This window comes from Chamaea fasciata, unplaced genomic scaffold (assembly GCF_029207755.1).
Source record: "Chamaea fasciata isolate MVZ Bird 193981 ecotype frontalis unplaced genomic scaffold, bChaFas1.0.hap1 SCAF_2, whole genome shotgun sequence".
Classification (NCBI taxonomy): Eukaryota; Metazoa; Chordata; class Aves; order Passeriformes; family Sylviidae; genus Chamaea; species Chamaea fasciata.
In genome coordinates this window covers 53435708-53450317 of record NW_027094087.1, presented here as the reverse complement: position 1 = coordinate 53450317, position 14610 = coordinate 53435708, and the positions used below count along the sequence as shown (strand labels likewise).

General features: G+C 43.0%; 1 protein-coding gene across 7 annotated transcripts in view; it reads right to left on the bottom strand.

The window, feature by feature from the left end:
* Positions 1 to 135: 135 nt before the first annotated feature.
* Positions 136 to 14610, bottom strand: part of CAB39L (calcium binding protein 39 like) — a 59927-nt gene continuing 45452 nt past the window's right edge. For all 7 annotated transcript variants that reach the window (XM_066176142.1, XM_066176141.1, XM_066176140.1 and 4 more), the window contains 4 exons: positions 11591 to 11650; positions 9938 to 10003; positions 9136 to 9279; positions 136 to 2002 (listed from right to left, as the gene is read on the bottom strand). In XM_066176142.1, coding sequence (XP_066032239.1) covers positions 1823 to 2002; positions 9136 to 9279; positions 9938 to 10003; positions 11591 to 11650 — 450 coding nt within the window. In that variant the 3' untranslated portion in view covers positions 136 to 1822. The remainder of the gene's footprint in view (positions 2003 to 9135; positions 9280 to 9937; positions 10004 to 11590; positions 11651 to 14610) is intronic.

Below are 14610 nucleotides of genomic sequence, written 5' to 3'. Positions count from 1 at the left end.
CATTGGCTCCGAAGGCAGTGCTCATCCCTCTCCATCTGCTGAAACTGGCGGGCAAAGGAGAGAAGGGATTTAGCATTGTATGGAGTCTGGCTATCCAGAAAGGCAAGAGAGAAAAAAAGAAACCAGAGACAGAAATAAAGGGTGATCAGTAATCATGCCTTTAATACTTTGTAAATATTTTTTTTTTAATTCCAGGCAACTAAGATGCACATTTGTTGTGTGTATCTGACATCAGAAAAAAAAAATGAGACCACAATCTGTTCTGTTTCTTCCCTTTTCTAAAGCACATAAATTAAAATATCAGTCACCTCAATATACAACAGTTTAATGAAAGAAAAGGGCATGTTCTGTTTTTACAGTTCAGTGTCACCTATTACCTGAAGCATTAGCTAGAGTTTTAGCTAGAGAGCTTTCTTACAGAAAATAGGAAAACTCAGAACTCAGGCTGTCCAGAAAAATTCAAGAAATTTCCACTCCCTGCTCTCATACTTCATTCACTTCCTAATAAAGCATCAGAATAACATTTTCCTGTTCGAAAACAAAAGACCCCAAAAACTCTCCAAACACACCAGGGAATCACTGTCTGTACCAAAGAGCTTATTAAACCCAAAACATTAATGGTGCAACAACCTCCTGTTCTACAACTTTAACACAGAACCTGAATTCACATCAGGAGGAACAAGGACAGAAAATGCCAGACTACGGATGGCCTTTGGTGCCTGTTGCTGCTCAGTGGCCTCCCGGGGGGCTCGGTGTCCAGTAAATGCTCTCAGCTGTGACAGCACCTGCAGGCTCAGGGACCTCAGCCCACGCAGCAGATCTGGCTGAGGACTTTTCATGATTCCCTTGCTGAACTCAGCTCAACCTCACCTCGCACAGCCAGGACTGGAATTCAGATGGAAAGAGACTAAGGACCCTCCTCTCGCTCTGGTGCTGAGGCTCAGCCCTTGTCACAATTCAGCCAAGTAGCTCTGGCTACCACCCAGTATTCTTGGCTATGGATGGTTTCCTTAGGTATGGGATCACTTTACTGGAAATACAGCATGGCCTTTGATGAGGGGGGCTTGCCCTTGCCTTTTCCCATTACAGGGCATATAAGCACCGTGGATGTGGGGCTGCTCCTCATGAGACTGCTTGGGGGCTGGTAGGAAAAGCCTGTGCTCTAGCACAAGATAGATCACACACAGGGAAATGGTAGTTAGGCAGTAACAGCTCAGATGGCTGATATATCCATCTGTTCTCTAGCATGGAATAGAAAACCTTTGATCTAGGGGAGGAAAAAAGATGAAAGAACACAAAATGAAGCAAAAATGTGACCTTTTCTGCTTTTTCATCTTCTGTAGTTTTGACTAAAGAACCTGACCTGTAAGTGCAGCTAACTCCAGAGACCAATGTACTCTTTCACAGTCTTGTGTGTGTGCAGCGCTAGAACCAAGTCACAACTACAGGTGTGAAGGAACAACATCACAGTCCTCAGAAGACCTGCTCTGTGCACTTGCCAGTGCTCGAGTTTGCTGATAAAGTTAAGCAAAGAGGTTCATTCTTCTTGAGCACAAAAAAATCTGTCAAACCAGCTTCTATTACAGAGAGATTCTAAACTGACATAAATAATTATAGTCTTGATTAAAAATAATATATTATTCTAGATTTTTGGTTTTTTAGTTCTCATGTAAAACCCCTATACTCTTGACATCTAGGAACAAAGACAAAATAAAAACCAGGCACTTGCTGTGCCTTCTCAAGCACTATTGTGGTGTTTAAGGGACACAGAGGAACTTAACATTTGAGATTAATGCCTACAGTGGAAAACAAGAGGTGTTCTTCATGCCGTTGGCTTTTTCAAGTCTCGGATTTGCTTAATCAGGTAGTTCTTCTCATCAGTGAATTGTTCGTCGTCCGTCCTTTCTTTCTGGAAATTGCTCAGAAACTCAATTAGCTTGGGTTGGTTTTTCAACAGGATCTCCACAATAGGCTGTGTTTTGTTTGGACTGGCCACAAAAACCTAACATGCAAACAAAATCAGGCACAGAGAGACAGCGGGGGGGTGGGGACAGAGAGAGAGATAGAGGAACGTCAGTCACAACATCCCGGTAAGTTACTTTCTAACAAGTCGGCTGAAGGCTGGCAGGCAGATACTCTACTGCTACTGCCTTGTCCCAAGGCAGTCAGACAGGAGTTCAAACATGTTGGTTCCGCAGCAAAACTATGCCTGCGTGTGGTATCGCTTCCCTTTAATTTTGCTCTTTGGTGATAAAAACGTGACTGTAAACCCAGCTGTTGAGAGGGAGCTATCAATTCTCAGCCTTTTCTCACCCACAAGACAAATACACAGAAATTAATTATCAGGAGAATGGAAAAGCTTTGTGCCAGTATTGATATCATTTCCATATTAAACCAGGCCTAAAATTAGACTTGCCAGCTTTGTTTTGGTTTGGAAAAATATGTCAGAGGCCTCATTTCCCTCTGCCTAATCCATTCATGGGAGCATGGAAACTTACAGCAGCAGGAGCAGGAGGGTTGTGGTGTGCCCAGCACCTTTGCAGTCCTGGCTGACCAGAGGAGGGTGGCAATGCAGGAAGGTGACATGAGACACAGATAATCACCTGGCACAGCCAGCCCAGCACTCTGTCTCACTGAAGAACAATGCTCTGATTTTTTCCTCCTGTTATCACTAAAGCTGCAGTTTTCCAGCTCTGAACATGACCCCTCGTGCCACAACACTTTCTTTAACATTTGCTCTGGGTTAAGTGCAAACCTAAGGTTGCAAAGGGCAGCAGTGAAAGGCTCTTTTCAGGGACCTCAGGATGCCACAGAGCTGGGGCTCTGGGGACGTCGGTCAGGAGGGGTGGATGGGGCTGGGGCTGGCGGTGGGAGCACACGTGCAGTGCACCCCAGGAGCAGCTCCCACATCTGGCTCGCAACGAGGTTACCATGGCTGGTCAACAAACACCGCCTGAGCGCTTGTGCAACGACAGAAATAACTCCAGTTATTCTCTACCCGATGAGAAGAAATTAAGGATGGACAGAACTGGAAAGTGTCCAGTTTCCCTCCAAGCCTGTCCAAACCAGAATGAAAACAAACATCTGCTGACAGTACAGAATGGCATGTTGTCCTGTCGAGCACAGGCGGCACCACCACTGGCTCCTGATCTGGGACTCTTCTGCAGGTCCCTTTGTCCCTCTCCCCTGAGGTTGTGCCCACAGGAAAACCTGGGCCACATCCAGCTGCTCAGGAAGGAGCTGTGCTACCTGGTGAGGATCACTCACACTCTGTCCTGGGGGGCTGTGCTACAGCTTCTCATCCCTAAGACAACACCTGGTAAACGCTGGGGCAGGGTTCAGACTGGACCCACCATTAGGCTTCATACTCCAAAACCAGAGGACATTATACAAGTGGTGGGGAAAGTGCCACCTCAGGGGAACATGCAGAAGGAGTGGGGTTCAACACACACCAACAGTACCCCACTGAGTACTTCTGCCCAAACAGGAAGCTAGAAGAACTTTTTCATTCACAAAGGTGAGGCAAAGCATCTGCTCTTAAACCCTGGCATCCTGATGCTAGAATAGTCCTAATCTCTCTCTGTGCTTTTGTCTCCTCTGGATCCCTCCTCCTCAGGCTGCTCCTAGGAGTCCCTGCTGCAAGGTACTTTGCCCTCTGCTGTACAGAAAGAGCTCTGTACAATCTCTGCCATGCTGGGTGAACTCTCTCCAAGTGTATTACAAAGTTTTCCTTGATCTAGTGTCCAGGCCATGGTCGTAGTGACAGTACACTATCTACAGTTATTCACACAGGCCTCCACCTTCTCTAATTACTCTGAGCTATCATCCTAAATGATTCCTTTCTATTCCCACTTGTCACCTAAAACTTCTCATGGGCAGCACCAACAGCCTCCGCTCTCAAGGATTCCCTACAGAGCAGCCACTTTCCTGCACGATGCCTGAAGTACTCACAAGGCAGCTTTGTACCAGGGACACATCTGCCTGTGGGTGAGGTGGCCGGTTCACGGCTCTCACTACACCTGAGGGACTGTAAACACCTGCAGCATCTGAGACCAGCATCTCCTCCTTTGCAAATAACTTTGATACACTGCTATTGATGCATTGGTTTCCCTTAGACTGGGAGAAAAGGGGTTTGGGGATGTAAATCTGAGCATACTTTACAGCTTTCCAGTCTCTGTTTTATCTAGGGAACATGACTCTTGAAATCTCCTGAGTGTGGACATTTGGCTCTGGATGAGGCTGCAGCACTGCATGCTCTCAGCTGGAGCAGCCCCAGGAGGCAGCTCCCTGTGTGCTGACCTACAGCAGGTGATCATGCTGATGGAAGCCAGATACTTCCAGGATTTGGACTATGTTAAACCCCCACTCATCTGGATGAGCTGCCTTGGGGAAAAGCAGGATGTAAGCCTACAGGCAGGGATTTACAGATCTTCATAAGAAATTTTTATTTTGGAGTTCAGTTTCCCTTGGTGACGAGGTGAAGAAACCATCAAATACACTGGCAGGACCCACATGTTCAGAAATCATCTGATGACAATGCAAATGGAAGCCATCAAAGAAGGCCTGACCTTGAAGTGCTGAACATCTTCCTTCAATGAATATTAGGCCTCCCTAATATTTGTCTGGAGGGTGACTCTCAAAATGAAGAAATCTGAATAGTTCTTCTTGTAAAAACTCTCTGCTGTGCAAACAGAACTGGAAGGGTGGTGGTAAACCTACTAAATAACATTTCATATTGGACCTACCATTGGCATTACCATAGCAAATAATAGATAACTTAGTTTCATAGAAGCTTAGTTTCATTTCCTGTTTATCTTCCTGCTCAATTATTTATAGATTACAATCTTCCCCTCGCAAAACTGGCAAAGTGAACATTCAAACAAAGATCATCTCAACTGCCAGTCTTGCTCAGTATCAACAGAGACTCCTAAAGAGAGAATGTTCAAGGACCAGAAAATTCCTGAAATGTTATTCAATACTTTGGCTAAGCAAGCAAAATCAATTCTGCCAGTATCAACTGACCAGTTTCACAGAGCCCAGGAGTAGGACCACCACAAGACTTTATGTTAGAAAGGGTCCCCCTCATTCAGAACTCTGTATTGGCATAGAGAACGAGATCAGTCCCTAAAAACAGAAACATTATTCATGCTATCTGGAACATTTCAACTAAAATGAAGTTGGATCAAACCAGAGAGAACTTGGTTTCACCTGTGGTTTTATTGTGAATGGATATTTGTTCTAGAGCATTAAATTCAGATAGATGATAGAGACCCAAAATTAAGACAGTACCCATATAAAAATTCCAGCTCTAAATATAGCTGTCTCAAAACAGAGACAGCTCCATTTCATAAGTATTTGGAAAAGGCCTGGAATGAAAATCAACTCTGAAGCTTCAAAAGTTGTCCGAAGTGCAACTGTTGCTACCTTCTCCATTAAAAGACCTAATGTATTTCTTAAAACAAACATCATAATTACTTGATTTGAGAATTTGACCTTATTTCCTTACAATTAATAACCAGTCATTACCACCTTCTGGGGCAACAGCAGAGCAAGAGCAATTACAGGATGCCCTGGACTGATTATTTTAGGACTTACTCTGGGGTTGTGCACAATGTCACTGTCAGGACACTGCACACACAGAACACACATGGTTCGTGCTGCTTACAGCACAATGCTTCACATAATAAGCCCTACCCTTTAGATTATCCAGCTGAGAAACAGAGAGAACACATCCCCACAAACACGGCCTCAGCTTCGTACCAAGAGCAAACTGTCAGTATGGTCAGATTATGTGAGGCCGTTTGCAGAGCAAGCTGCAGGAGGTAGCTCGTAATGTGCACGAAAGAGAATGGAAAAATGAAACTAAGGTCACAAAACACAGTGTACCCATTCTATTTTTAGATTTAAACAGTAAAATATATCTTGTTAAAAATCTCCTTAAGAGCAAGAAAGTCACATAATCCCAGTTCACTGCTGCAGGGTGTTTTCCTCAAAATCAGCAAATTGTGAAATCCAAGAAAGCTGTTCCTACCCTTTGTTTGTGAATATGTGAGGTCAAAGGAATCCCTGCACCACGTTCACATATGTCTGAAAGATGCAGCCTCCCCTACAGACAGGCAAACTCAAAGTAGGCTCCACTAATGGAACACATCTCAAACCCACCACAGGAGCTGGAGAGCCCTTCCCAGTATTTGATCCCCAAAGTGTGTGCGCTCGAGGCTGACATCTCTCCACTGAAATCACTGCAGAGAAGAACCAGTGACTGTCAAAGCCTGCAACTTTAAGTGATCCCCTTGGATTATTTATGAAGAAGGAGAGAAGGGGTGAGGTGTGTTAGTTTTTCCTCGTGATCAAATACTGGGTAATCCTTATGCATACGTTGAACAGGACATGCGGTTTTAGAAAGCAGCTGCAGGCCTTTAGGAGGGTGCTGCAAGGCAGAAGGTCCATTTTTTTCAGGCAAAAGAAGGGACTGGAGTTAGGAGGAAGATCAACCATCTCCTAAATGGAGAATGGAAGGAGGCACTGTAAGTGGGCACTCTGTCTTCATTTTCCCACTCACAGTTCGTTGGATGATTTAAGTATTCTCAGAGCTTGGGGGTATTGGCATTTTCCACCAAAAATGTTCCTCCAAAATAAGTTTGCACTAGAAGTGCTCATCACTTTAATCTCTATCTTACTATTTCAAATCTGCAATAATTAGAAATCACCTCAGGGAGTAAGAGTCATAAGCCTTTTTCTGGGTCAGCTGGGACATAGGAGTGTTGGAATCTGGATGCTTACAAAACAAACACTTTTTCATTTCAACTGTGTCTAACTGGTGAAACATCTAAATCAGGTAATTAAAACCCAAATCTTTTGGCAGCTCAGACAGAGCAGCAAGTATCCACTTCTCAGCAAACCTTTGATTCCAAATCACTGTGGTTACTCTACTGTAATTTCAGCCAGGGCTGCATAGGTATTTTGCAAGCATAACTTTAAAATGCAGGCACAGTTTAAAATTTATGAGATTAGAAGCTGAGGACAAGATTCCTCTCCCAGTTACATTAACATGGAATATTACAGCTGACAAGAAAACCAGACTGAGAGGCACAAACCCAGAAACAGGAGGCAGGGACACTGCAGAACAGGGCACAAACAGCCAGTCTCTTAAATACGTAAGGATTTCAGTACTTCTCAAGAAATTAGAACTCAATTTAAGAAGTGAAATCAGGAGGAAAAGAGTTTCTCTGACCCTCTCTACAAAGCTAATTCAGAATGCAATTTTCTGTAACAAACCCTGCAACAACCCTTCCCCCTGAGGAGGACCTGGATGCTGCTACATCCAAGGAACCCAGATCCTTGGTGAGGAGGATCCTAAAAGAGAAGCTGCTGCACCTCTCCAGTTACTCCATAGTGTGCTGCTGGAGCAACTTCCAGCTGATCAGGTTCTGCCCTGAGTCTGCAGCTCCCCCACAACAAGCACTGCACATGAGGCAGTGTGAGGAATGCCACGGATATGCTTTGGCCCTGCTGAAATGCTGCTCACTGGTACCACTGGAAAAGACCAACAACATCCCATGGAGGTGTCTGAGGACAGAGTTTGGCCCTTTGAACTGAAGAGACACAACATCACTGTTGCTCATGGTTTGTTCTGCAGGCACTCCAACGTCCAAGCATTATATCCACATGGCAGGAACTGCAAGTGGTCAAGCAAGGATGAGCCTGCAATATCCCCACTCTAACTGGAAATGGGATGCAACATAGTGGAAGGGAGTAATGGGAAGGCAGAATGGGAGGAACAGCAATGTGTGACATGGTTGCATAATGGAATCCTTTTACGTTATTCCGAGTCCTTTTGAATGCCTCCTAAAATAAGTGAAATCAGCCATTCCCAAGGCCTGGTCCATGCCTATCATTAATTCAGGAACAGCAACTCATGTCTTTCATAGATAAAGATCTTGCATTTATTCACAGAGTGGCTAAGAAGACCAGTCCTCTGATGTCTTCTCCCCACTGGCATCTCAAAGGCTGCAAGTGTCTGGAGCCAGAGTGCTCACTTATCTTGGAGCCACACACCTCCTGATAAGGAGGAGGAGTACAAGTTACTCACAGTGGTTCAGTTGACTGCAAGAAGTCAGCAAGGGAACAGCTTACCAAGCTTCTTATTTCAGGAAAGGAATTTTCTTTTAATCCTCCTTGAAGCTTTTTTTTTTTTCTTTTAGAAAACTAAAAGCTTTTTGGAGAAGCTGTACATTCTCTAAGTCTCCACACAAAGATCTGAAAGCTTTTTTTCCAAATCAGAAATGGCATAAGTGCAAAACTCAGCAAGTCACCCTGAATTTGTGGAGCGTGTTGTAACCTTTTTCCACAGTCATTTGGTATTATCTGGTATCTTTCTTAACCAGCTAAGGGAAGGGATATCCTTAGAGGCTCAAAATTCCTCTTCTGATAATCATTAACAACTCTATTTATAGTTTGAAATTACAATGTTCATTCCAAATTAGAGTTAGTTTTGCATAACAATCTGACTCACCCTCTGTTCCAGAGCAGAGAACTCTTTTGATAGGAAAATGGTAAACTTCTAACTTATTACATTGATCATCATGAAAAAAGGGACACTGGTTGGGTCTGGTAATTGTTTAACACTGCATTAATGTCACTGCAAAAGGATGGAAGGATAAAATTCATTTCAACCTCAGATTTACCAAACTTTTTAAATACCTTTAAAAGCATATTGCATTTGCACTGAGGCTCAGCACCAGCACAACCTACTTTTAATCTTAAGGTAGAGTTTTATGACCTTTTTTTATCTTTACCCAGAATCACATGGTAAAATGATCAGGAAGTGGGGAGAAGGTCCCCTGGATACTACCTAGAAGTTGTGTATTTTGCTATCTGTAGCTCATGGCTACTTGACTGAGTACCCCCAGCTCAAACCAAAATGATGCTGCTTTAGGTCTCACCTGAAGGCAGGCAAACAGAAATCAGAGGTTGAGTGATAGAAACCTTTTCAATTATGACACTCAAACACTGCAAGTGACTGTAAACCCCAACCTTTGCCTTAATTTTCTGGACTTCTTCTCATCGACCTTGAAATACACTTTTATGAGGAGAAGAGAAAGTCTGCCACCTCTACAACTCATACTGGCTCACCTTGAACACATGGAATGCTTCAAACTGAATGTTGGGGCTTTTATCTCGCAGCAAGTTCATCATCAACTTCAGGTTTTCTGGTTTGCTGATGTATTTTGTCATGATGGCAAAGTTGTGTCGGTCCAGAATCAGTTCACCCAGAAGCTGTAAGCACAATTAGAAAAAAAAACCTACTTGTTTTTTTCAGTTTACCATATCATTTTTGAATGCAAAGAAAGCAGCAGCCTATTTCAATATTTGCTTAAGAGGTTTCAATGTCACTACCTTAAAAAAAAAAAAAAAGGAGCTAGACTTCTTATCATGCAGTAGGTTACTTAATGCCCAATAATGCTCATCTTCTAAATACTACAGAGAGGGATCCTGCATATGGGCTGGGTGCAATAGGGACTGGTGTGAGCAGCTGGGACAAAAGCAAGTGTAGTGCAGCTGTCCCACAAAACCCCCTAATTTTATTCCCATGTTACATTCACACCCCCCTCTACCTCCATGTGCAGGCCATGGTGCACCAGACAGAGACTGCCATGTTACTGCCAAGTTCACTGGAACCCATGTTCTGAACCAAAGCACAGATCTGAGCTCAGAGAAGAAGTGATCGTGTTCATTCCATAGAAATGGCCCAGTGCTTCCCCAGAGGTCCAGGAAAGAAAAGACACAGTGAGCTCCTGTGCATTTCAGGAAGAGTATCACAAGCCCTTAGTCCTTTTCTCAATAGAAAAATGGCTATTCCATTACCATACATGCACCTTGATATTCTGCATAACACAGAGCACAAATTTAGGAGGAAAGTGCTAAGAGACTTTACCTTCAAAGATTGTCTCTTTGTTACGTAATTCTCAGAATGAAGGAGTTTTTCATAATCCTCAAAGATCTAGAGTAACAAGAAAACACAAATGCATCAGATTCATGTCCATCCTTCCTTCCCTTGGTCCTCCTCACCCCAGAGGAGCAGCAGAGGCTGCAGCAGTGCCACCCTCTAACACTTTACTGCAGTGCCAGGCCCAGCTCTTGTGGCCTTTTCTCTTGGCTGGTTATCATGCAGTGAATTAACACTCAGGAACACTCCTCTTCCAAGTGCTGCAGAGGGGGAATACCACATATGGACTGGATGAACAGGGGCTGGTGTGAGCCAACTGGGACAGAAGTAAGCCAGTGCCTGGACAGCCTTCTCTTACAGAAGGGTGACTCTGCTGCCAGGACATGTGGGTCCAGCACATAATGTCCACTCACTCATATCATGGTCTTGCCTGCCTGTGTGACTTAATACAACACCCCAAAATGGTGATGGGGCACCCCAAATGCTCCTTTTGTGAGGTGCCACCTCGCCTGCCTTCAGCACCCTTGCTCGTTAAAGCTCTTTGCCCGGCGAGGGTCACTAGGCACAAACCGTGTGCTGGATTTCGCAGGGATGGACCAAGGGGATCTTGTGGTCAGGAAGACTGAGAGAGAAGGCTGCAATATGTTCAAACTATCTACCAAACAAGTGGGGGAAATCAACACTGCCATCCAGTAGTCACCCAAAAGAAAAAAAGAAAATAAAAACCAACAAAACCAAAACGAAACAAAACAAAACCACACTTGCTTAGGCAATAGATACTTTAAAATTTAAAATGTCAAATAAATGCAGAATGGGGACTGTTCCAGTGCAGTGCGTCAGTATTAGGAGAAAAGATTAGCAGAGACACTTACTTTGCTCCAGTTAAGCTGCATTAGTGACTCAGCAATAATAAGCCTGCTCTTTATTTAACCTTCGTGGTAACCAGAATGAAAAAACTTTGTCTTTATTTCATTTTGGCAATGAAATAAAGAATACCTCAGGTAACATGAAAACATAACCCACAGTCTAATTCCATGATCTGTATCAATCCAATTTTAGTTGAATCCAATGGAATTTTTCTAACTCACATTTGATCTAAAAAGGAGCCAAAAAATCGAAGTGAAAAATAGATAAATGAGGGACTAATTTCCTTAGGAAAATAGTAGGAATACTCAGACTTCAGTCCCTCATTTAGGTACATGTAATTTCCAATAATGCTAAAACTTGTTTCAGTGACTCTTCTCCTCTGTCCCAAACTACAATAAATAACACCATTTTGGCCCTGTCGGTGCTGGGGTATCACAAAACTGTTTAAAACATGCACAGGTTTTCTCTCAAGATCTGTTTACATGCAAAGTTTCAGTTCCATCCACCCTTGAGGAGATCTGATACACGCAGTGAGGAATAAAACTTGCTCTTAACCTATGAGTTCTCCTGCAACTTTGGCATGTGTCCCCAGGTGTGTGCAGAGGGGGTATCCGCATTTCACAGGCCAGGCGTGGATTCTGCTCCAGTAGAAGGCAGTGCTTGGTTTCGCAGTTCTATGTGAGGAGTTTATGCAGAGCACAAAACTTCCTGCACATTTTTTTCCAGCCAAGCAGGAATAGATTTTTTAAAAAGTCTTTCAGCATTGATACTTACTACATCATAATTTTGTTCCAGAAATTCTGCCACCAACAATTTGTGTCGTGTTAACAGGTCCTGGAGAAGAGCAGAGAAAGGTTACCTGAGAGAGCGAGTGCCTTTGATTGTCCCTTGATTCTCAAATGTATTTCAGCACTTTTGACCAGAAGGCATTTACAACATTATTTCTATAGACGACACTGCATTCATTATCTGTTTAGTCGGACTTTAGGGAGAACTCAGGTAATGTAATGCTAATAGAATCAATTTAGAGCTATACTAATACTCTTTCTTTTTATTTCTGTTTCCCTCCTACCTTTTCTTGTTGTGGATAGGTCGAGTGCACAGTACTCACATTAAACAGGGATGGGGAAAAAGAAGAAATTAAATTGACTCTTAATGGAGGATGAGCTATGATCTCCAAGCCAAAAGTGATCTACATGCTACCCCACAGCTGGGTATGATGCTAAGCCTGAACTACTATTGCTCATCTCCAAGAATACAACAAGGAAAACTCAAATTCAACCACTGTATATACATTCAACTATTTAATAATGAAAGCTAGACACCAACCTAAGCTAAGCCATCCAGGCTCCCTCCACCTCCACTCCCTTCCCTGGAAGGAGTCTCAGGTAAGTGGGATGAGTCCTTTCTGTAGAGCTTTTTCTGCCCAAGGTTGGCTTTCTGACACAAAGCAGTAGTGGACCTTTCAGAGAGCTGGACGGACTGCCTCCCATTCCAGAAGGCAAACTAATTCAAATTTAAATTAAAAGAACCTCTCCCACAGAATGGGGATGGATGTTGGTGCTCAGCAACAGAGATGCAAATGTTCAGAACAAATTGAGTCTTTTTACTGGATGAATAGCTATGAAACGAGTGGCCAGCGCGAAGCATTTAAGTATCATTTTTATCTTGCTGGTTCTTTCAAAACATAACGTTGATCTCAATAAATGCTTGATGACGTCCATTCAAGTTGTTTTTTTTCAGTGAATCAGTTTCTGCTCTTTTTCATAATCTTTTTCTTGGTTTCCCTGCCCAGGCAGAGACTGAAGCTGATGAGGAGCTCCAGCAGATGGACAGACACATCCTCACAAATAAAATAAATCCTTTACATACTAATCCTTTCATTTATTTTTACCATCAATTATAAGAGGAGAGCAGAGTGCTACAAAACCCAGTGCCTGTTTTAAATACATCCCTTCATTTAGCAGGACTGCAGTGACAGCAGTTTAAGTGAAACATGTGATTCAGGAGCTTCTATGCAGGGCACTTAGAGGCAAGTATAAGCCATTCAATAGGGGGCACAAATGAAATATAATCCAAAATGAGTTTTTCATAGGAAATGACAAGGAGGCATGGAGCAGCAGCATTCAGCCAGCCCGTTCCAACTGCTGCTTGCACCCTCCACAGCCAGATTATACCTTGAAATACAAGTCCTTTTCCTCCGCATTTTTAACAGCTCTGTTTCCTCTCTGCAGTGCACCTGGATAATTTTAATTAAGAAGTACATCTCCAGATCATAAAAAATTCCAGTGCTTCCCTACTATAAATATCCTCAGACTTTAATGCACATTTAATTAAGCCCTCCTCTGGTGCATAGACTACCCAAGGCTTTCAGCTCTGAACCAGACACTCTGGTGGCAACTGCAAACTCAACATGGGGACAACAGAAACAAAAACGTGAGTTCAGTAATCCAGCCAGCAAACAATCACAACATTTATTTTTTCAGTATTAGAAATGAAGTATCTCCATATTTCATGATTCAATCACATCCACATCACTTTTTGCTGTTCCAGCTATTCAGAGTAACAGACAAAAACGAGATGAGATGAGCAGCTGGTTTATTTCCAGAACTGACCGTGTATCAGGTGCTAAGAGGCAATTAAAAAAAAAAAAATTTAAAATGCCGTTCACACATTTCCCCCAAGCATTTTAAAAGGCGATTTCTGTCCTTTGTCTGAGGATGAACTGCCCTCATACTCTTCTCTTTCCAGTGCACGTGAGGATGTAGAATCCTATTTTTAAATCCTGCTAAAAATACACTCAGTTCACAGGGGACAGAAGTACATTCTACAGCTGTAGATCTGTGAACAACATCAATCCCTCTTTTTTTGGGAGGGTTATAGCAGTCCATAGTCCCTGCCACAGCTTAAGGACCCCTGTCCCCATCCTGCCTCCTGGCTGGGGTGAAGACTGTCCATCACCACCAACACACTCTGCTGACCTGGGGAGAAGATGCAAATCTCTACTGTCAAGCTGGGAACTGAGTCCAGGAGCACTTTTTCTGGCCAGAGACAAATGTTCTTCTGAGCATAGGGTAAAATGCCAGAAACATAAGATTTAAATATCTAAGTTATGTTGCACTTTTATACCTTGCCTGTGTTTCTGTGCTACTCTGAATTTCATAACCTTTACCTAATGCACACCACAACAGGGAAACTTAAAATAAGGGAAAGATGCTGCAATTGATTAAGGGGTGATTTGAATTGCTAATCCTGCTCAACTCATTACTGAAGAATGCAATGTTATCTCCATTATGCAAATCTTTATCCCATTCAGTCGGTTAGTAAACACCGTAAAAAGCCAGGTTTCAGTGTATGTTGAATCACTGAGCTGAGCTCTAACATTCCTTACAATTACTCCTGAGGTCTATCTAATCATGTTCTAATTAGGTCTGAAAGGAAAGAATAAACAATGTGTTTCTATGACAGCAGGGAGCTCAGAAGAAAAAAAGGAGTTGCATCTATATTTAGAAGAGTCTTTAACTAAAAAGATTTTCCCTCAGCTTTCTTAAACGGTTTTTCAGGAATAAATTAATCTTCCCTGTATGTGAAGTTCACAGGCATCAAATTTTTTTGTTTGGTTGGGGTTTTTTGCTCAAGGACTGTACTAGCACCTGGTGGGACAGATGACGGTCACATACAAACTCCAAGAAATTTGGCAACTTAACCCAACCTCATTCTTAATACAACACAAACTCTACACAGTACATTCTACACTCTACAGAGTCTATGCAGTGCTTCCACCTACCTAGCTT